The sequence below is a fragment of the Lygodium microphyllum genome, chromosome 21 (assembly GCF_053477565.2).
Source record: "Lygodium microphyllum isolate KBCC chromosome 21, Lygodium_microphyllum_v1.1.10, whole genome shotgun sequence".
NCBI classification, from domain to species: domain Eukaryota; kingdom Viridiplantae; phylum Streptophyta; class Polypodiopsida; order Schizaeales; family Lygodiaceae; genus Lygodium; species Lygodium microphyllum.
Window position 1 is genome coordinate 82,694,246 of NC_141155.1, and position 20,999 is coordinate 82,715,244.

The 20,999-nt window shown below is 43.2% G+C and overlaps 1 protein-coding gene and 1 pseudogene across 4 annotated transcripts in view; both read right to left on the reverse strand.

Moving 5' to 3' along the window:
* DCL4 (dicer-like 4) overlaps positions 1-20,999 on the reverse strand; it is a 174,107-nt gene that overhangs the window by 31,914 nt on the left and 121,194 nt on the right. For all 4 annotated transcript variants that reach the window (XM_087662143.1, XM_087662142.1, XM_087662144.1 and 1 more), the window contains 6 exons: positions 17,942-18,201; positions 17,435-17,706; positions 16,464-16,894; positions 16,129-16,229; positions 15,798-16,012; positions 15,444-15,653 (listed from right to left, as the gene is read on the reverse strand). In XM_087662143.1, the coding sequence (XP_087518269.1) occupies positions 15,444-15,653; positions 15,798-16,012; positions 16,129-16,229; positions 16,464-16,894; positions 17,435-17,706; positions 17,942-18,201 (1,489 nt within the window). The remainder of the gene's footprint in view (positions 1-15,443; positions 15,654-15,797; positions 16,013-16,128; positions 16,230-16,463; positions 16,895-17,434; positions 17,707-17,941; positions 18,202-20,999) is intronic.
* LOC148018214 (uncharacterized) lies at positions 5,383-6,100 on the reverse strand (annotated as a pseudogene).

The window sequence follows — 20,999 nt, forward strand, 5'->3', positions numbered from 1 at the left end:
TAGAGCAATATCAGCAAAACCCCCAAATTTTACCAAGTGTTGATGTCCAAATTGCGTGGAATTCAACATGCATGTACATAAAATGACCAAATGCTGCACAAATTTTGCCCAAACTGCAAAAGCCCCAAATTGCACAGGGTCCAATGTGCATCAATGTTAAGAAATTGGGTAAATTTCAGACCAATTTGTGCTTGTACATAAAAAGCCCCAAGTGTTGAAGACAGAATGTCACAAATTCCTGTAATTTCTGAGACAAATTGTCTTGTTCTGCATCACAATCCTCAAATCTAGGAAAAGCCCTAAATTTCGGGCGAAAATATGCACAAATCCGAGTTTTGTGCTTATGTGCGTGAACCTTGGTTAGAAGGGAGAGGACTTTTCCAAAAAAAAAATTGAAAAAAGAAATACATGATGGGTTCGTTGACCCGTCAGTTGAGCACCGTGAGCCTCGCTGCTAGTTCCATCCGTGCTGGTCGCACTCATCAGCGCCCATTGGTCTCGCCCTACTGGTCGTTAGCACTGCAGTTGTCACATTGTCAGCAACTGCCCGGTCACGCGTTGATGGTTGCACTGGACTGGTCGCAACTGCTGGTCGTTAGTCTACCACATTGCGATACTACAGGCCTGCTCGACTGGTTATCGCCCGTCATTCCACGCTGGGGGCCACACGACTACAGTTCCTGCCACTCCACGCTAGAGTCTTCTGCAAGTTACGACCTATTGCCTGTGACAGAATGCCGCCTGATTCAGGCTACAGCTCCCGTCAGTCGCCTCATGACCTGCTCGCATGTCCTACTCGAAGTTCGAGAGGTACGAACACCTCAAGCGCAGCTCTGATACCAGTTTATAGTGACGGATTAGGCACGGAGATCGGGAGAGACAGTTGTTACGCACAGTGAGAGACAGAGAGAGTGAGCATGTTTTCAAAGACAATGACGAGAGTGTACCTTTAGGTTTTTAAATAGATATATATGTATAAGTACAAGTGCTAAGGGTGTGTTCACACCCGAGCACATTTAAAAGGCACGAGGCCTTTATTTCCAACAACTTTCGGGTGCCTCATGGCTATAGGAACAGCTTTTGAGCTACTCTCCATTGCCTACTTTATAACCCTCGTCTCCTTCACAGGATTGGATATTTGTGCCACTTGACAATTTCAAGACCAGGTCAGCTAATGAAATCTATCATCAAATGGTCAAGGTCAAGAGATGGGTCATTGGAAAGGCCAATAAAATATGGCATATTTGGGACATAAAAAAGAAGTGGCATGAAAGATTTCTCCAACTCTAGAAGTCTCAGATTCCTTATCAAGGTAAAGTTTTCTTATGGAGATTGCTTATTGGAGGTCTTCCAATTGGGGCTGTGTTGTGTGCTTCCAAGATCTCCCATGTGTATTTTGCACCACATGCAATGAGACATTACTTCTTTTCTTCGTCTCTTGCCTTGTTGCTCAAGAGATTTGGAGTTTTGTTACTTGTGTGTGGTCCTCAATGACTCAACAGTGGACATCAGGTCGTTTGTACATTATGGGAAGGATGCCTTCTATGTCCGCCTTACAATCATATCATACCTTCCTTTTCCATTTCCTTAGATGAACGACTCTATGGCATATTTGGCGTACTCAGAATGCCTTCATTTTTTATTCTGCCTCAGGTATTCATGGTCATGTGGCTTGTGCTCGTGGTTTATTGTTATGGCAGATCTCCTCTATGATTTCACCTGCGTGGTTCTTCTTACCATTGCTGCTCCTTAACTAGATATTGTTCGCTCCACTTCGGCTATCCTTTCTATATGAAATTTATGTTATGGTCTTAGAGGCCTTTTGGCCTTGATTTGTGTTTGTTTCGTTTTTCTTAGCTGACCTGATGGTCTAATGAAAATATTGCCATTTTAATTCAATTATCGAGAGAGAGAGAGAGAGAGAGAGAGAGAGAGAGAGAGAGACGGAAGAGAAGGGGTTCGAAGAAATTGAAGATGTAGAAGAATACTAAAAAAAAGAATTAGAAAATGTAGAAGAATACTAACAGAGATGAAGCTTGTCAGTTTCTTTTAGCATTATGAGAAGATATAACTCTAATAGACAAAAACATGTATTAAATAATACCTTCCTCTATGCTATTCAGATCGCTAATCTAGTTCTTCCATTGGCTCAGAAAGGGGGGTAAAATACCATCACACTTGGCTAGAATTCTGCGAAACCACTCCATCTCCCCCTTCAGAGTGCTGTTCACTGCTTGAAAACAGCGATTGTGCGTTGCACGATTTCGTCAATCTCTCTTTTTACATAAAAGAGAGAGAGAGAGTGAGAGAGATTAACGTTTGCTGAGGCCAAAATCAACTTATAAGACAAAACCATGCACAATGTTGGTCGTCACTAGATATCGAAGTGTGACATGCTAAAAGATAGCCAGTGATATACTATGGAAAAAAGCCAAGGTGATGTATGAAGAAAAAAAAAGAAGAGCTCATATAGGTATATAACGGCAGGATGAGATAGTACATGTCTAGTTGTGTGGCTGAATGATATCTCTATATCTAGTTTCACCTAGTTAGGATCAGTGGATAGAGCATGTCATTCATCCCAAGTGAAATAGTATGAGGGTAGCATCTGGACTGGGCCCTCAACATTGTCAACTGTTGCTCATGTTGGCGAATCTTCCTCATCTCTCTCTGATGTAGTAGCATTTGTATTCGGTACCCTTGTTTCCGTGGGCAACACCTATCGTTGAAGTTCTCCCCTCTGTGTAGTGCCAGCTTGTAGTAGTTATGTGCAAAGCCTCTGAATCTCGACTAGGAACTCGCTTAGATGGTGTTGGTGTGGGGACTCCATGACTAATTTGAGGGAGGTGTCTCCTCTAAATAGCAAGGGATATCTAGCTCGAATTGTGCTATAGGCTTCACATATGCAAATGTAGTGCTCCTCGCTCTTCACCTTCTCTTGGCATAGTTTGCAAACCCACTCAGCTTGGGAATGTGGACTGCCTTTCCTAGGTCTCAATCTCAAGTTGGTGAGAGGATATCATAATCTGGCCAATTGCTACTCGCCTCTCATGTTGCATGTATACATCTAGGTATCGAGGTCTATCAATGAAGCCATCTATTACAATCTTCATGAAGTGGTCTTTGTAAATACAACATCTTTGGGAAAAGGGTCTGCTTGAGTGAACTCCATGTATGCTGTATGTACAATGGTAAAGGTCTTGCCACATTACCAAGCTTCTCTCTATGTGGAAGAGCTCTGTGAAGAGGGGCTCAAGGACATATTGAAAGGGGAGGAGATAGTCCATGTCGATCATATATCCTGTAATCCATTGCTTAACCTGTGCATACCATGAAGTCCCTTGTTTTGCCTCCGCTAGCTGCCTAGAGGCCTTGAAGGCTTTCCTATGTAGCCGATCTAGGTGCATATCACGTATTGTGTATGAAGCTGATAGTCGAAGAAAGGGCCTCCCTTATGATGGCAGGTACAACAAACTTGGCTCTAATAATCTCATGGTGAATCTCCCAGTGGATGTAGTGAAAGTGACCCCTAGGTAAACATATGACTCATGTGCCATCGGGAAAATTGAGGAACCTTTGCCAATTCAGCAAAGAGATTTGTTGCTATCCTCATCAGATTCTTGAACTGGTCATCAAATTCCTCTTCACTTTGCTGGTCATCAATCTCTTTATGCCCTAAAAGCCATGCATCTTGCCCAACAACAACATTTTCAGCTTCTTATCTATGGTCTAAGCCTTGTACAAGGTGACACATTGCATTTTCTTCATTCCTACATGAATATTCACACTAATAGGCATCATCATTGCTTGAGTCCATCTCACAATATGAAGACATATTGTTGTAATGTCTCAGCTGAGAGTAAAAATCAGCACTACCATAAAGCTTTGGCTTGCAATCAAGTGCCTCGAGCCCATCTAATCAAGGGATTGAGTGGTAATCCCAGTGATGGAACCATGTAACCAACCTTTCTTTCGTGGATGGGTGGTAATTCCCTAATTACAACTTAGTTAGAGCAGTAACATTTATTACAAAACTGAGAAATGCAAATTAACTTACAATCTTGGACAATGGACACCCTATTGGCTCCAAACTTAGCGCCCCTTTCGGTACTTATTTAACTTAATTGAAGAAGTTAATGTACAATGTGATTCTCCCAATCCCTTTCGGTGTTCCAACTCCCCTTGCTGTCCAAAATGAATAGCAAGTCTTCAATCTGATTTGCCCCTTGATTTAGGTAGGCAATTGGCCTTCGCCTGCTTTGATGGAGATGGAAAATGCCCCAAATTCATGGATTTGTTGGTCCCTCCACTTGAATTTGACTAAAAATAGCTTCAGCCCTGTTGAATCCAAGCCTTGGAGCTTCCAATTTTTGGCACGCTTCTTGAGGGTATTGCTAAACCCTAATTTCTACTGTAGATTAGCATTTACAACAAAGAAGTCTGAAATTTCTTAACCTTTGGTGATCTCATTGCTGTAATCTTCGGAGCAAGGCTATGGAAAGGCTGGGAGATAAGAGACAATACTGAGGACAAAGAAAATTCAGACTTTCTTCGCGAAGAACTGATCAAAATCAGTCATTTACTACTACTACTACTGCCTTGTGTCAACAATTTATTGATGTTGCTCTATCTCAACAGCCTCTAGATATTGTCACCTACTATTGATTGGTGTTCTCGTACCCCCACACCAACTCAAAAGAACCTCCAATGGCTGCAAATCAGACCAGCAACATCCTCTCTCTCTCTCTCTCTCTCTCTCTCTCTCTCTCTCTCTCATGCCTCTTTCCAATCTCTAAAGACTGTTTTTAGTCTTGCATGGGCAGTTTTGACAAGTACCAACCTTTCTAAATGGTTTTTTCAATATTATCCATAATTAAATATTGATTTCCAGTCTTTAAATATTGAAAATAAATTTAATAATTATTTCCATGTCCTAAAAAATAATGACTCGCCAATAATTAAATTGGTTGGGCAACTTCCATTCTCAAGTGTCTCTGTGGCATCTTTGACCATCAGATTGGTGTTAGGTATTATCATTAAACGCCAGTTCTCTAGTGTCACCAACTTACACATATGGCCAAATGAATGACCTAGGTAACAACTCGCACCAAATACCACCAAGTACCTATGTAACATAACTTATAGTAACTTTTGCCTTTGATATCCAATGATTTTCTCAAGTCCTGTCCTCGTAAATTTACTTTAACCCAAGTTACACCTCACATGTGCAACATTTACTTAAGCATGTGATTAAAAATTAATCCATATGTTAAGCAAGGTTTCAAAAACACATGTCCTCATGACACTCTTATATAGTGTATAGATACCCCAAATCATGTCCAATGGGATCTCTGGTGTTTGCATCCTTTGTAGTAGTCTATCTCACGGAGTCATATCAAACGCTTTACAAAAATCCACAAAGCAACAATAGAGTCTCTTCTTCATTATTTTCACATACACAATCATGCTTCTCAAGGTCAAGATGTGGTCAAGTCTAGAGAATCCCCTTCTGAAATCAACTTGTCTTACTACTCTCAATCTCCCTCTCTCTGCATATGCACTGAGCTCTCCCTCCATTACTGCTCCATATATCTTTGCCAATGGCTAGTCCACCATGATGGTTGTGTAGTTACCTGGATCTAGAGGGTCTCCAAACTTGTGGATGGGAACGATGATATGCATGGTCCACTCATCTGGGAAGCCTTCTGCTAGGGCCGTATTGAACATAAAGGCAAGGAGAGTAGCCAAAATGTCAACTAAGTAAATGAAGTGCTCACTTTGTATACCTGTATGATCCACCGATCGTCGATGCTATAGACACTCTTATCCCTCTCCTCACCATATCATATGTAAAGAAGGTGGATGTATTGGGGTGAGGTATCGATGGGTGAGGAATCGGTGGCTGGTATGGTACATCATATAGTCCCTTTGCATAGAAGTATCATGTCTCTAGGTTATTGATGGGTGTGAGATGGTGTGGCTCTCACAATCTACACCATGTTGTGGCTACATCTCTACTCATGAACAAATGGTATGAATCCCAATACTGTGCCTTCTCGTATGCCTGTTGTTTACGACGAGTCAAGTTCCACATTTGCCTTTGGGCCCCTCTCTTTGTGTGATAGACCCTAGTTCTCTCTTGGATCCGGAGGTGTTTGTGTAGCTCCTTGCATTCATCATCATACCACCTATTTTAGCTGGAGGTGAGTGTCCCTAGGAAGACAGTATGCTCAAATTGTGTGAGCCCATCATATATGTAATGGTTGTATATGTAAGCTAGCTCATGCCTAAAATAGAAAGTGGTAGATTGGGTATGGTAGTGGCTAGCATTTGTGGGTGTGGGAAAGAGGATATGGTGAGGGACAAGTAGATATGATCTTCTCCGATTGGGTAGGGGGAGATGGTGAAGGATCTGACTAGTTCCATTGTCTTGATAGAGCCCTAGTACATAGTATACTGAGTTTAAGCCCATGGGCTAGGAACAAGTGAGTGCTATGGATCTAGGCTACTTCTTCATCCAATTGTAAATAACGAGACGGCATTGAGATCCTAGCTCTAGTAGGTATTGGCTGTAGTGAGTATTGTCTCCTCCACTATCAACGGATATCCTGTATGTGCATGCCTCCTCTTCATCCATCACACGTAGCCTCCCTGAATCCTCAAAATCATATATGTCACACTTTCTGCTTTGCGTCCTTGCATTAAAATCTCCAATTAGGGGAATCTCCCCTACATTGGAGTAGTGTATGATCTCATTGGACAGGTCTGTATAAGAGGACTTGCCATCAATGACAAGTCGGCCATCTCTATATACTACCTTCTTGCCCTCCTTTCTAGATGTGATTATTTTGAGCATGCTTACACGCCAACGCTCCACCTGCATCCTGGTAAGGTCATCTTCTAGGTAGATGGGATCCCCTTGGAGACCACGTAGTATGGCTTTTTTCTGCATGAAGGCCTTTCTCTCCACTGCATCTTAAAACCTTAGGATGAGTGTGTGTTTTTGTGGTTCCTTCCTAACTTTCCAAGCTATACAGCCTTCTTGCGTTCCTTCCTATCCTTGATTATTTTGGGCATGCTTATCCACTTGTGTTCCACCTACACCTTGACAAGGTCATTGTCCAAGTAGATGGAATTCCCTTGAAGATCACATAGTATGGCCTTTTTCCTGATGAAGGCTTTCCTCTCCCTTTCATCTCGAAACCTAAAGATAAGTGTGCCTTTTCGTAGTTCCTTCCCAACTCTCCAAGCTTCTGTAAAGGGGAGTGCTTCTTCCTCCTATTTGAGGTGTATGCACAAAATCTTACCATCCTCCTCAAGCAACAAGTCCTTCTCAGGTATGCCATTTACCCATATAATTAGTTACCTCACTTGCCTCATCCTCTTTTCCTCCAACATGGCATTGACAATGTGTATCTCCTCTTTTGGTTGTCCTTTTCCACCTCCTTTCTTTTGTTCATCTTCACCACCTCCATCCACCTTTGTTGCATGGCCTCAAGCTAGATGTCCATTGCTTTGGAGATTTCCTCCTTTGTGGCAATGATCATGTCCACTTGGAACTCTACTTCCTCTAGTCCCGTTTTCTTCAGTGCCACAATGTCCCCTTTTAGTTGTTGAATTTCTGTTAGCACGGTTGCCTTCTCATTCCTCCGCTCTTTGGCTCCACTTTCAAGTTTTGTGATTTTCTCTAGGAAGCCTTGCTACACTAGATTAATGCTGTCGTCCAAGATTTTTTTGGTGTTGGTGATGAGTGTTTTCAATGCTCTCCCAAGTGTGTCTAACTTAGCATCTAGGCTCACCATGTGTCTATGGTGCTGATGGTCTCTAGTTTATCTACATCTCAGATGTCCAAGATTTTTTTGGTGTTGGTGATGAGTGTTTTCAATGCTTTCCCAAGTGTGGGTCAAGCTAACCAAGATCCCTCAAGGTGACAAGACCGGTATGTTAGTGCCAACCTATACACTTCAGATGAAGACCTAATTGGATGGCTGCTGACCTGTGTGACACGCTTGGGGCTTGGCAGGGTTGGGACAAGGCAAGGTGGGGGGGTAGGGTGGGAACAAAGCAAGGGGCAAGCCAAGGTTGGCAGGAGCTAGAGCCAAGTGAGAGCTAACGTGGGTGAAGTGTTGATAGGTCGAGGTGAAGGTGGGCAAAGGGTGGGTTAGGTGGGTAGAGGGCACAAGTTGAGGGTGGGGGTTGTAGGGCAAAGGTCGGTCAAGTGCAGGAGCATACAGGTCGACAACGGGTGTTGCAGAGCAAGGGCAAGCTCTCTCTCTCTCTCTCTCTCTCTCTCTCTCTCTCTCTCTCTCTCTCTCTCTCTCTCACACACACACACACACACACACACACACGTCTACACAAGGGCAAGGTGGCCTATGAGACAAAATTCAAAGACCATCCATGTCTAATGTCATCTTATCTAGTAAGGTGAAGATAACATTAAAATAAGTGAGTGGCCTATGAAACAATGATAAGAAATAACTTTATGATGGGACAAGCCAAGAGTAAAACCATGTCTAGTGTTGTCCCATCAGTAGAAAGAAAAAGAAACCCAAATTTGATAGAACTATGTTTAAAAAAATGTGGTGGGGACTCTAGATTGTAGCTGATCTCAAGGTCTGCACATGATCTCAGCTATGATGCAATCCCTAACAGCTCCACTAATATGCCTTGGGGGGGGGAGAGAGAGAGAGAGAGAGAGCTGGTGATATAAGATTACTTGATTACAATTACCTTTTACGAAAAAGAAAAAAAAAGAGAGAGCTGGTGATATTTGTGTGTTATGTTCTTTAGAGGCCTTTTGGCCTAAAATGTGTTTGTTCCGTTTTTCTTGGCTGAGCTGATGGTCTGATGTAAATATTGCCATTTAATTGAATTATCTTCACGAAAAGAGAGAGAGAGAGAGAGCAGGTGATGGACATCTGATTGAGATGCTACAAATCCTGGTGAAGATCAAATGGCTGCTGCTGGTTGATTTTGCACCAGGCCTACAATGAGGTGGAATTGCAGTGCCGCAGTCCTGCAATGACACCAGCTTGTAGTCATAAATCTGCAGAAAGAGAGAGGGCAAAAGAGGACTGCATCAGTTCTCCACATCAAGTGCCCAAGCTGTTGCATCTGCAGACAGGCCTGGCCTGTGGGAGTGCAGGTAGGGCAGGTCGTGACAAGGCAGAGGTGCAATTCAGGTGTGCAGTCCATGACCAGTCGGACCAGTGTGGTGTAGGTAGAGAACAGGTCATCACCTGACGCACAACCTCCAGCCACAGAGAGAACAACCTAAAGTAGGGCAGCAACCTCTAGCTAGAAAGAGAATGACCCACAGACCAGTGTGATAACCTGTGTGATCAGTGGGGTAGCAACCTGTAGGCAGGGAGAAAGAAAAAAGTGGGGTGCTGCACGCCACACAGTTAGGGTTCTAAACTACTGTGCAATCAGTGCTAGGAAGGTGGATAGAGATGCCTACATCAGGCGCAACCCTACTTTTGCATAAGGCTCTTGATTGCAACTTTAGGGCCTCTCGGGGACAGAGCTGTACTTGGGTGTTACCTTGCAGTAAAAAGAGAGAGAGTGTGTGTGTGTGTGTGTTGATGCTTTGGTGCTTGATTTAGAGGGTGAGGATGAGCTGGTCCTGTGCACGGAAGAGATGGCTGAGGAAGTAGCTCCAAGCTCTAATGCACAATCCGCAATGAAATGCAGTAAACATGATGTGGATGCTCCTATGATGATTGTTGATAGCTTGGCTCTTTCGGAATCTCAGCTGTGTTCATATGTGCAGGCTGCTAATGTTTCTGATGATTCCCCAAAACTAGATTGAGAACATCTACTAGGGTTTCCCAGCTCTATTCTAGGAGAATATGTTTAGCACAATCATAGTAATATTCCAAATTGTGTTGAACAAGACCTTGTGGATGCACATATTGATATGCAAAAAGTACTCTGGACGCTGTGATCCATGAGTTTTTAGATTCCTTCTCTCTTTTTAGGTGGATCATCTTTCTTCAAGTTCTGAGGTGGATCCAATTTCTCCAACTTCAGAGGGGGTCCCTACTCATTGTGCACTCCTTCACACACCTGTCAAAAACACTTTACCTTCTTGGGGTGGTTGACATCACAATACCATCTCACCTATTGATACCCAAGATCTACAAGTTCTACCTAGTTCAAGGCCTTGGATGTTTCAGCCATGACTGGGTGGCTTAGCCTTTGTATTCATTCCAACATGGAGACACGGTGCTTGTGGCTTCTCTCCCAAGGTTGAGTTTTTGATACTATCAACTCATCCCATCTATTGTTCTTCACTACGAGTCTCCCTTTAGGTGGAGCTCTTGTATTACAGAGTGGACTCTCTCTCTCTCTCTCTCTCTCTCTCTCTCTCTCTCTCTCTCTCTCTCTTTTCATAAAAGGTAATTGTATTAATTATGAAAAAAATACAAGATTACTTGATTACAAGATACATGACGACAATCCAAGCCATCATGTGAAGACGTGCTAAGTACTACAAGTTACAATTTCATGGCAAGGATGCGGAGGAAATTGCCATATGCCAAGGACGGAAGTCCTCCGTAGAGAGCAAGTTAGAACGATGGAGAAGAGCTAACTGCCAATACAAGAGGCCCTTCAGCCTCACAATATGCCGCTGAACATTATGGGCGGAGTCAAACAGAAAAGCATTCCGAATGGTCCAGTTATGCCAACAGCCCCAGTATCAAAGAAAGTGATACATGAGCTTCATATGTGGCTGTGCGGGAGTAGGGTATTTGGGCTGGCCCAAAACCCAATCAAAGGGGCGCAGTGTGATACCAACCACCCCTCGCCAAATGGCCGACAGAAATAACCAGACTTTCTGAGCGACGGGGCAAGAAAGAAATCGGTGGTGGGCGGATTCCATAGTAGTGGTGCAAAAGAAACAGGTGCCATTGGAGATTCGACGCTTGGAAAGAGCCGAAGCAAGTGGAAGACCCCCAATCATCACTCTCCAAAGAAAGACTTTGTATTTAAAGGGTGTCTTGTTGACCCAGCCCTCCATCACAGTTGCTCTCCACCATGACCGGGATTTACGCAATCCCCATAAAGCATTCGCTTTAGTAACTAGCCATTGATTATCTTTAATCAGAAGATGATACACGTGGTTAGCAGAAGCTTTGCTCAAATGCAGCCGGCCTTGTAGGTCCCAATCCTGCCAGGGATGATCCGAAGCAAGAGCAGGGAAGGGTTGTCTGCTCTGGAGTACCGTCAAAAGATGTTCCCATAAAGGCCTATATCCACGAGGGATCCTGAAAAGCCTCCGAGCAGTACGAAACGATATAAGCACATTGCGACTGGCAAGGGTGGCATCCGCAACTGAAGACAAGCCCAAACGTGCCATCCGGTTGAATTGTGGTCTAAGCTCATGTTTACCTTCCCACAAAAGTAAACGCGAGACTGCCAGTAATTCCAATTGAAAAGAGTTAGTAGCCAAGCGATCCTCCGTTGGGTGCCACTGAGCCTTTTGAAGGACGCGTTTCCAGGAACACACCAAATGAGTAAGCAGCGATGAAGAAGAACTGGAAAACCGCAAATCAGCATGAAGAACGTGCCACCAAGAACTCCGGAGTTGGGTATTGCCATGCCGAAGCCCATGGCCCTCGAGGAAATAACGGGCGATAGCGAACCACAGATGATGATCATCCGAGCACATGGCACAGAAAAGGGACCAACGAAGCGCCTGCATGTGAGTTTGGGCATCTAAAATAGCTCCGCCACCCATGCGTTTGGGGGTGCACGCATGCGACCACGAGATCCAGGAAATACCTGCATGCAATGAGTCCTTCTTCCATAGCATGAAGCGAATAGACTGAGTGAGAGCATTCAGAGTCGTAGGAGTCCAAGGCAACAATGGCAAGAAATATGTGAGCATTGGCAACATAATTATCTCGGCTACTTTGAGGCGAACATGAAAAGGCCAGGCCTGAGACTTCCAATACATAAACTTGGCCACCATTTTCTGAGAAATTCACTGCAGAAGCTGCTTTGGGGGAACATCAACACCCAAAGGGTATCCAAGATGCCTGACAATGGAACCTCGAGGAACAACTAGACCCTGCCAGTCCAAGGACTGCAAATCCAACTCCGTGCAGCTTAGAATGGCTGATTTGAGGGCATTGATACTCTCTCTCTCTCTCTCTCTCTCTCTCTCTCTCTCTCTCTCTCTCTCTCTCTCTCTCTCTCTCTCTCTCTTTAAGGTGGGATTTGGGCCACTCTCCCAAATACTAGACTTCCCCGACCAAAAATGCCTCGGGCTCTTCCGATTGGAGCTACGCTGACATAGAGACCACCTTCTACAGGTCCGGCACAAAACAACTGGGAACACACAGCAACGCACTCTCCAAGAGTTCTATAGACCCTCAGTCACCCCCTCTACAACGAGGACTACAGCCAACCGACTAGTGGCCCCACCCCGAGGAGTAACCTTGGATAGAGCTACAGAGAGATGCAGAACTCGCCGCCCACACCTAGCAAGCCCACGCCCCCACCGAAGACATCACCTACAGATATAGTGGATACTACAACGCCACCGGGGAGCCATACCCTGCCGCTTCAGCCTCTCCATGCTAGAGAGGCCCATGCGGAACATCTTAGGATGACTGCGCTCCATGAGCAGTTCCACACTGCACTTAAAGTGCATCTAGATTGTATCGAGTTTGTATACCATTTTGTACCTACTCACCTGGTTTACCATAACACTAGATACTAACTTTACTAGGACTTGGAAAACTTCCCAAACATTTTGTATGTAACCTTTTGGTCTCATAGGCCAACTTGGCCTTTTGTAGACGTTAATATAACTTTCTTTCTTTCTTTCTTTCTTCTCTCTCTGTCCCCCTCTCTCTCCTCCTTAGGGTACCTTTTTCAGCCTAAGAGGAGGTGTTGAGAAACCCATTCACTAAGTTCATTTCTTTAACTTGATTCCTTTTGGTTTTACACTTACAACCCCAAAAAGGGCTGGGCATCCACATCTTGTGGTGCCACCTAAGACTACCCAATGCCTATAAATAGGGCATAGACTATCACACATTCTCACTTACATCCATCAGATCCATCTTGTGGTGCCACCTAAGACTACCCAATGCCTATAAATAGGGCATAAACTACCCAATGCCTATACCCAATCACTCTCCGCTGCTGTTCACACCCCAACTTAGAGGACATTACAGTTCATGGAGTATTTTTCTTTGCTCTTCACTGCTAGGTGCCCTATGTCTTCATCTGCAGGCTGCATTTTGGAGCAGTCAAGTTGCCCAACTGTCCATATCCTTAAAACTGGCTTGTGACAGATATTCCCCTTCTGGCGAGACTAGATTCAGTGCAGATTTTACATGTGTTTTTCACAGCTGGTCCCTTCTCTGGTGACACGTGTGGCTTCTGCCTGAGGGCTGATCCGTGTCTTGCAGCTGCTGATCATCTTGAGGCTGCGTTTCAGTATCCTGTAGGCATCAATGGTGCCCTACATTATTCAGAGCCACTGGTTTCTGATTGCTTCTTTCTCCACTCTGACAACACCTGAGGACTGTATTCCACTTCCTCTACAGCTGTGTTTCGCCATTCCGCATTTACTTCTATACTCTACTGCCAGAAGGACTGCATTTTGTTCCCTTCACTCTGCAGATTCCCTTTAGGTACTGCCAGCTGATCAGCCAGGCTAGTGCAGTCATCTCGGAGGTTTAATCCATTGTATCAGCATGATTCAGTGTTCATAATTCTTCACTCTTCTTTTGAGTTTTCTTCCCTTAGTGTTTACTGTACACTGTGTTTCTCCCCTCAAACACTATGATTCAGTGTTCATAATTCTTCACTCTTCTTTTGAGTTTTCTTCCCTTAGTGTCTACTGTACACTGTGTTTCTCCCCTCAAACACTACTGTCTCTTTGATATGGTATGACTGCATACCGTCCCCTCACTTTTCTTGACATCTACATGGTCCTCTAAATTGGGAAGACGGAGGGAATAAATCTTGATTGACAAGGAGTGCAGTCATCTCGGAGCTTTAATCCATTGTATCAGCATGATTCAGTGGCCATAATTCTTCACTCTTCTTTTGAGGTTTCTTCCCTTAGTGTTTACCGTACACTGCTTCTCCCCTCACACACTACTGTCTATTTGATATGGTATGACTGCATACCATCCCCTCACTTTTCTTGACATCTACATGGTCCTCTAAACTGGGAAGACGAAGGAGGCAATAAATCTTGATTGACAAGGAGTAACAAAATTCCCACTGTATTTATACCTAAGTTCCATTTTGCTTAGACTCTGGCAGGTGCTGACAACTAACAGAAAAAAGATTTTGACAAGAAGAAATAAAGTGTGATAATATAACTGTCTTAGGATGATGAATACATAGAGCAGTAGACATGCCATCAAGAGGCCATTAGAAATCTGCCCAAAGGCACTACTCTGAACATATGCTGCAAGAGATGTAATCAAAGGTCCATGATATGTTTCTTTGACATCTAGAAGAGCCCATCCATAAGATTGGAGTAGTGACATATTCCCAAGTCATGCAAGCCTGACCAAAACAGTTTCCCAGGTTTGCATAAAGCAAGCAGGCTCCACCAATTCATCCAAAGATTTCTAAGTCCAAACATCAGTAAATTACATTATCATGTATGGAGATGATCCAAGCTGACACATGCCTTCATGTTGATGATACTATTATTTAGAGTGGTATAACACATTTGAAGCATTACAGCAACATGCCTTGGCCACCTGACCACAGGACATGAATATTACACTCAAGGGCAGTAGCTTGGAGGTACACTCAGAGCCTCTACTTTACTAGGAGGAATGTAAGCACAAGATATGACTTAAGTCTCTTTCTCTCAACTAACAGATGCTATTGATACTATTTTGATGAAGTACGATCAGTAGATTTTCATGAAGTTCTCACTCTGACACATAGAACATGAGCAAGATACTAATGAGGAAATACAAGTCATACAAAAAGATGACCATAAAGGATAAGATAGGTCAATAATATAGTAAACAGTGGTTTAGAAATCGATGATGCCAAAGAAGACCAGCTGATGGAGCTAAAGGCAATGAACCTATGGACTTTGAGCAGCTGCTCTCCCATTATGAGGACTATGGCACCCATGATATATGGATACGTGATCCATCTAGATGAGGATACAATTTCAACCTCCCTCTGAATGGGAGCCTCTTTGCCTTCCCACAGACTAGAATGGGCTGCATGCTAGGGCTAGACACTTGTCCTAGCCACCCTACTTCCTCAAAACAAAAAGCACACGATGGTCAATAAGCTTTGGGATTATGGTGCACCATAGATGTAGTGCCTGGCATCCTAGTCACCCCACTCAGTAAACAGTCCTATTAACATTCAGGTCTACCCAGTAAATGTTCATCTATAGAACCTTGTTTCATGAAAAAGAAAGAACAAGGAGTTACAGGAAGGCCATGGCTGATCCCAATGTTACAAAGTGAAGAATTGCATATTCTTAAGTTGCGTTGTGAACTTAAGAAACCTTCATCTGCATCAACATGGGCAGCAAAGAGGTGGCAGCTAACTGCATACTTCAAGAATGAATCACCCAAGAGCTCAAGTCGTTCCAAAGAAAAAGCCTCTGTACATTTTTGTGTAGTAAGAGCTTCCAAAACCTGGAAATCACCACAGACATAAGCCAGATTAATTACAACTATTGGAACCATACATAATCAGACCAAACTAGCAGTTGCAAGGTTGCTACAATCCAACAATCAAAGTATGAAATTTGTGTCTTATTTGTAGGTTTATCAACTAACTTTTTCCGTAGAAACAATGCTCCCTTGTGGAAACATGCTGCCGAAATAATCTCTTAGCTGAGCTGCAAGAAGTATGCTTTCAATCCTGTGCATGAGGGATGGCAGGAGTGCTGCAGAATTGATAAGGGCATCGTGCAGACCATACACTTCTATAGAACAGAGCTCAGGTGGAAGTTCAACCAGCATTTCTTCAGTTGCAGAAGGTACAAATATACCTAGACAAGACAAACTCTGTGAGAATTTTTTGCAGGAAAAAATGAAAACTTGGCATGCACCCCTCCTTATTCCTCCTAGCTTACACACTGAAAGCTAATTGGTGATTGAGTCATACCTCCTTTCCTTGAGAATCGAGCTTGCAAGAGGTTGTGGACTTGTCTTAGAGGTTTTGCCTTTAAAAGAGGCTGCTCTGGAGTTGAGATCTCATAATCATAACTGAACAACCAGAAAAGAATATTTTAACATTGGGCTAATTGCACCAAAAATCCAATATCTGTGCCAACTTGTACCATAGCAACGTCAATGGGTTATACTTAACAACAGTATCATTGCATGAGTAACCCAAAGCATTTTGCAACTCCTGACGAAGACTACTATAAAGATTATTAAATGCCAGCTCTACCTTGAGTATTTTCAAATGCTAACATAAGTTATAAGGAAAAATCTTACACTTCCTTGAAATAGTGCACGTAGCTTTCATATGTTGAGCTTGGAAATTTGCTGTAGCCATTTAAATCTGTAAATACATCCACTATACAGTACAAAGAATTCCCATGGACAGTTCGAACCAGCACACCACGTGCCTCCTTCAAATCAATAAGTCCATTGGCAAACTTCAAAGCACCATCACTTCTCCCAGAATAACTTGCACATAATGCATGTCTTGCCTGAATTAAGTCTTCAGTCAATGCAACCTTTTCAATGGCTTCCCAATCAATATTTGCGTCACAATGAGCACCACCTTCTTCGTTCATTACACAAGGCAGTAATAGGTACCAGCCACTATATGCTGCAAACCAGTCTTCCATGCATGGATGCCTTAGGTCACGATCCAACATAATAGAAAATAGCCTTGATTGAAAGATTTCAGCTTTTGTCACCTGAATCACAATCCTTCATTAATGGACATCATACGTGGCCAAACATGATCAAGCACAAGCTCTTAAGTCCCAAAAAAAATGTGGAAATGCATGTAGTCATGAATGGAAGTCACAGACACAATCGACTCAGGGGCACTGTCATAAATGGGAGTTAATTGCTAGCATCATTCCTTGTTGCATTTAGACTGCCATATGTAGCTATGACATCCACTTGACACTACAACGCCATGAGAAGGAGGGGAGATTCTTTTATGCAGATTTGACCCTGGTACCTTCTTTCATTTAGCACCTTATGTGGTTTTATATTACAGCCCACCAGTTCAGCTGTTCACTCAGCCATTGTACTTACAATGTACTTAGCAGTCCTTCCTGGAACCTTTTGTAACTTGCTTCATACCTCAAGTTTTTTTCTGAGTTGTTATTAATAGAATCTGCTTTTGTTGATAAAGAAAAAAAAGACATGCAAATTTGCTTTTCTCTGGAAAAGACATGCAAATTTGAGTTTAGAAACAATGCATGGGTGAGACAGTGAGTTCAGACCTGCAACCGATCAAGCCATAGTTCTCCACAGGGCACAACCTGACATTTGACTTTCTTTCGGTGGGCCATTTCAAGATCTAGGCACAAGCTACACACACTCGCAGGCAATGAAGATTGTACAAGTAAAACAAACTCGACAAATCTCCTGTCAGGTGGCACTGGATCAAATAAGAACATATACACATGCAACCTCAGTGGATTGATATCAATATGTGGCTTCACAAGCAGAGCTGGTGTGATGGTTTCCTGAATGTCTGCTTTGCTTCCTGCAGCTGCATAGGTGTCACTTGTAAAAGAGAAATTAACTTTCCAGACTAATTTAGCTTCATTCAAAATGAAACATGGCTTCCAGCAATTTTTTGAGGTCATAGTTGGGTGACAGCTCGTGTACATGTTTTTGTCCTATCAGGCACTTAAGATCGAACTTGGGGACACATGCACACATTGGAACATGTGTTTGCATTAAAGACCTGAATGGTCTGTCAAAAATTAGACACTTCCACTTACATGTTTTTTTCTTCTGAGCAGGATTGACTTGCCTATCCATTGAGCCTGGAAGTGGTGATGGTAAAAGAAAATCTGTTAGTGCTCCTTTGGAATGAAGAATAGTGCATGCTTTTAAGCATGCTACCTTCTTTGCAGTGCTTTTGGATTCACACACTTCTCCTACAACCCTTCGAACAGGAGAAGTAGCAGGAAATAAGACTTCACAAATGATGCCTTCTGCTTCTGCATGGTAGAAAAATTCAGGCACTGTTTGGCCAAGTCTGTGACAATGACATGACAATTTGATTTAATAAAACTGTACAAAGTGATCAGCTATACTTTTTTTTAAAAAATCAGAGCAGTCAAAATACATTTTAATAAATCTGTACAATGTGATCAGCCATACTAAGAGAGAGAAATCAGAACAGCAAGTTTGTTCTTGTTCCCTCTGCATCAATTAGGAAAGTGCTCTAGAAATATCAAAATAGGAACAAAGAGACTATCATCTGGTCATGTACAAAACCCTTTTTTCCCAACATAGCAGAACATGCAAAAAAATAACAGAAGAGCAGTGTGCATACACACACTGGTAAAAGGGAGAACCAATTCCATTGGAATTGCCAACAACATCTAGTGGGAGATGCTATATAGAGAATTCAGAATAAGTTCTGAAATTGAAGGTCATAAATGCATATGGCTAGATTTTGAGAGTCAAAGGACTGCACTCCAACGTCAGGATTCCAGAGCACCTGTATCATGATGACAATCTCAGAGAGACACTTGAACAGACTTGGGGGTCCAGACCTTTCGCAGGTGGACAGGCAGCTAGAGACTCGCATGAGAGCCTGCAGAAGATCAGATCCTTCCTGACAGAGGCAGCCACGAGGACGTGGGCCTTCTAGAGAGGGAGAGAACGGGATGAGCATCACTGGCTGCATTCTGAAGGGAGGAGAGACATCTGGGATGCAGACGGGTAACTAAGAGAATGCATATTGCCAGTGCAGAGATTGATGCCATCAAGAAAACAAGATGGGAGTACAGGTTTTGCACAAGGGCTTCCTTTGTGATCTGGTCAAGAGATAAGAGTCAATAATACAGACTTCCTCCAGATTACGGGGCCTAGACACTCTAGACGGGAAGCAAGGAGACTTGAGAGTGGATAGATCCATAGCACGAGCTCTCACGAAGCAAGGCAACTGACTATGGAGTGTCACGCAGCTTTGCTAGAATCCACAACTAGACCCGCTGGCTATGAGACTGAGAGAGTATCACGGAGCACAAGGAACATAGTAACTCAAGAGATGATCAAGCATCTGATGCCTTTTTTACAGAGGAGCTGGAGAAGGCATTTCTAGCCTTGCTCGCAGGCAAGTATCAATGAGAAGATGGAATGGACAAGTCCTTCAGCGATTGGGATCTTATCAGAACAAGCCTCATCACAGCTTTCATAAGATTCTGGCATCGCCAAATATGGCAGAGAGACTATCCAGGGATCGATCCACCTAATTCCCAAGGGTACTGGGGACAGATTGGAGATTCCACAGTGGAGGCGAATCACTTTGTCTGGAACTGCTTACAAGATCCTTACAAAGGGGATCAGTCTTAGATTGGCCCCTCCAAACAGGTATCTGCTCTTGAGCATCAGACATAAGCTCCATATGGAATTCTCTTGGTCATGCATTGGCCAAGTGAATTCGCTGCCTAGGAACTTTATTTGCTTGAGAGAAGACAGAAGCCCCACCAAGGCAAAGGTAGCCTGGGACATTATTATTCAGCCTAGATCTAACGGACAACCGTGATTAGAGATCCAGATTCCAAATAGCTAGAGCTGAGCCTTACTGGTTAAACTCATTGTCAGGGGTCACTGTTTCAGCAGTTACTCCTGACCACAATTAAAGGCATCTTGGGTTTTTCATGCATGTTTCTTTCTCAATGGGTGACTAATTTGCATTTCAGGAGCTACTAAAGAAGGTCCAAAGACGAAGACTAGATAGCCTTAGAGGTGCCATACTTATAGTAAAGCTGGAGACAAAGCGAGTGAATTGCCCTCCTCGGATGCAACTTGCACATGAGATACGAAAAGGGAGTGGACATCAAACTTACCTCTCATCTATAGAGCCAAACAGGCTCACCTATAACCATTGTGACCAATGCAGCGCACAGTGCATCTTATGCGTAAACTTGTGAACATGAAGTTGCATGAGTCTAAGCCAGCATCTGAGCATTTTGAGTGCTTTCATATGGATTTTAAGTCAATTGCAAGACTCTGGTTTGGCGGCTTTCGATGATAAATTGAAAGCTATTTTCTTATTGATGACTTTGCCTTGCAACTAGGAATCTTTGGTTGTGTCACTTAGCAACAACCCCCCTTTGACTTTTGATGGTGTTAGAGGTTCAATCCTTAATGAAGAAATCAGAAAAAAGTCTAGTGGTGAAAGCAGTGGCTCAACTTACCATGTAAGAGGTAGGTCTGAAAAGAGGGATAATGCAGCAAGTAAAGGGAAAAGCACAAGCAAAAGCAAGGGCAAAGAGTAGGATGTCACATGCTATCAGTGTGGGCGTAAAGGGCATAAAAAGCCCGATTGCCGGTACTTCAAGAAAGAGCAAGAGAGAAAGAAATAGCATGGTAAGAAAAAGGAGGATGATGACAACTCTTGCGCAAAAGAAGTTGCAAAGGTAAATGTTGCATCTAGTGTGGTCATTGAAGAGCTTCCTGACACTGAAGAGATACTTGTTGTAGCCTCATGTAATGATGTAAATATTATGGCAGTAACAAGTGATATACACATCACCAAAAAGGAGGTAATTGATGCCTTACTTTCAGTTCATGATGGGCTGTCACAATCATGGATAGTGGACAGCGGTGCCTCTTTTCATGTTACCCCCTCTTTAGAGTCATTTTTTAAATACATTGCAAGTTGCCTAGGCAAGGTTTACTTGGGTAATAACTATGCATGTGAAATAGAGGGTGTTGGCACCATTCACTTGGCTCTTGAAAATGGCCAAGAGCTAATTTTGTAGGATGTCAAATTTGTACCTCGCATAAAGAAAAGTCTACTATCAATTGGGCAGCTTGATG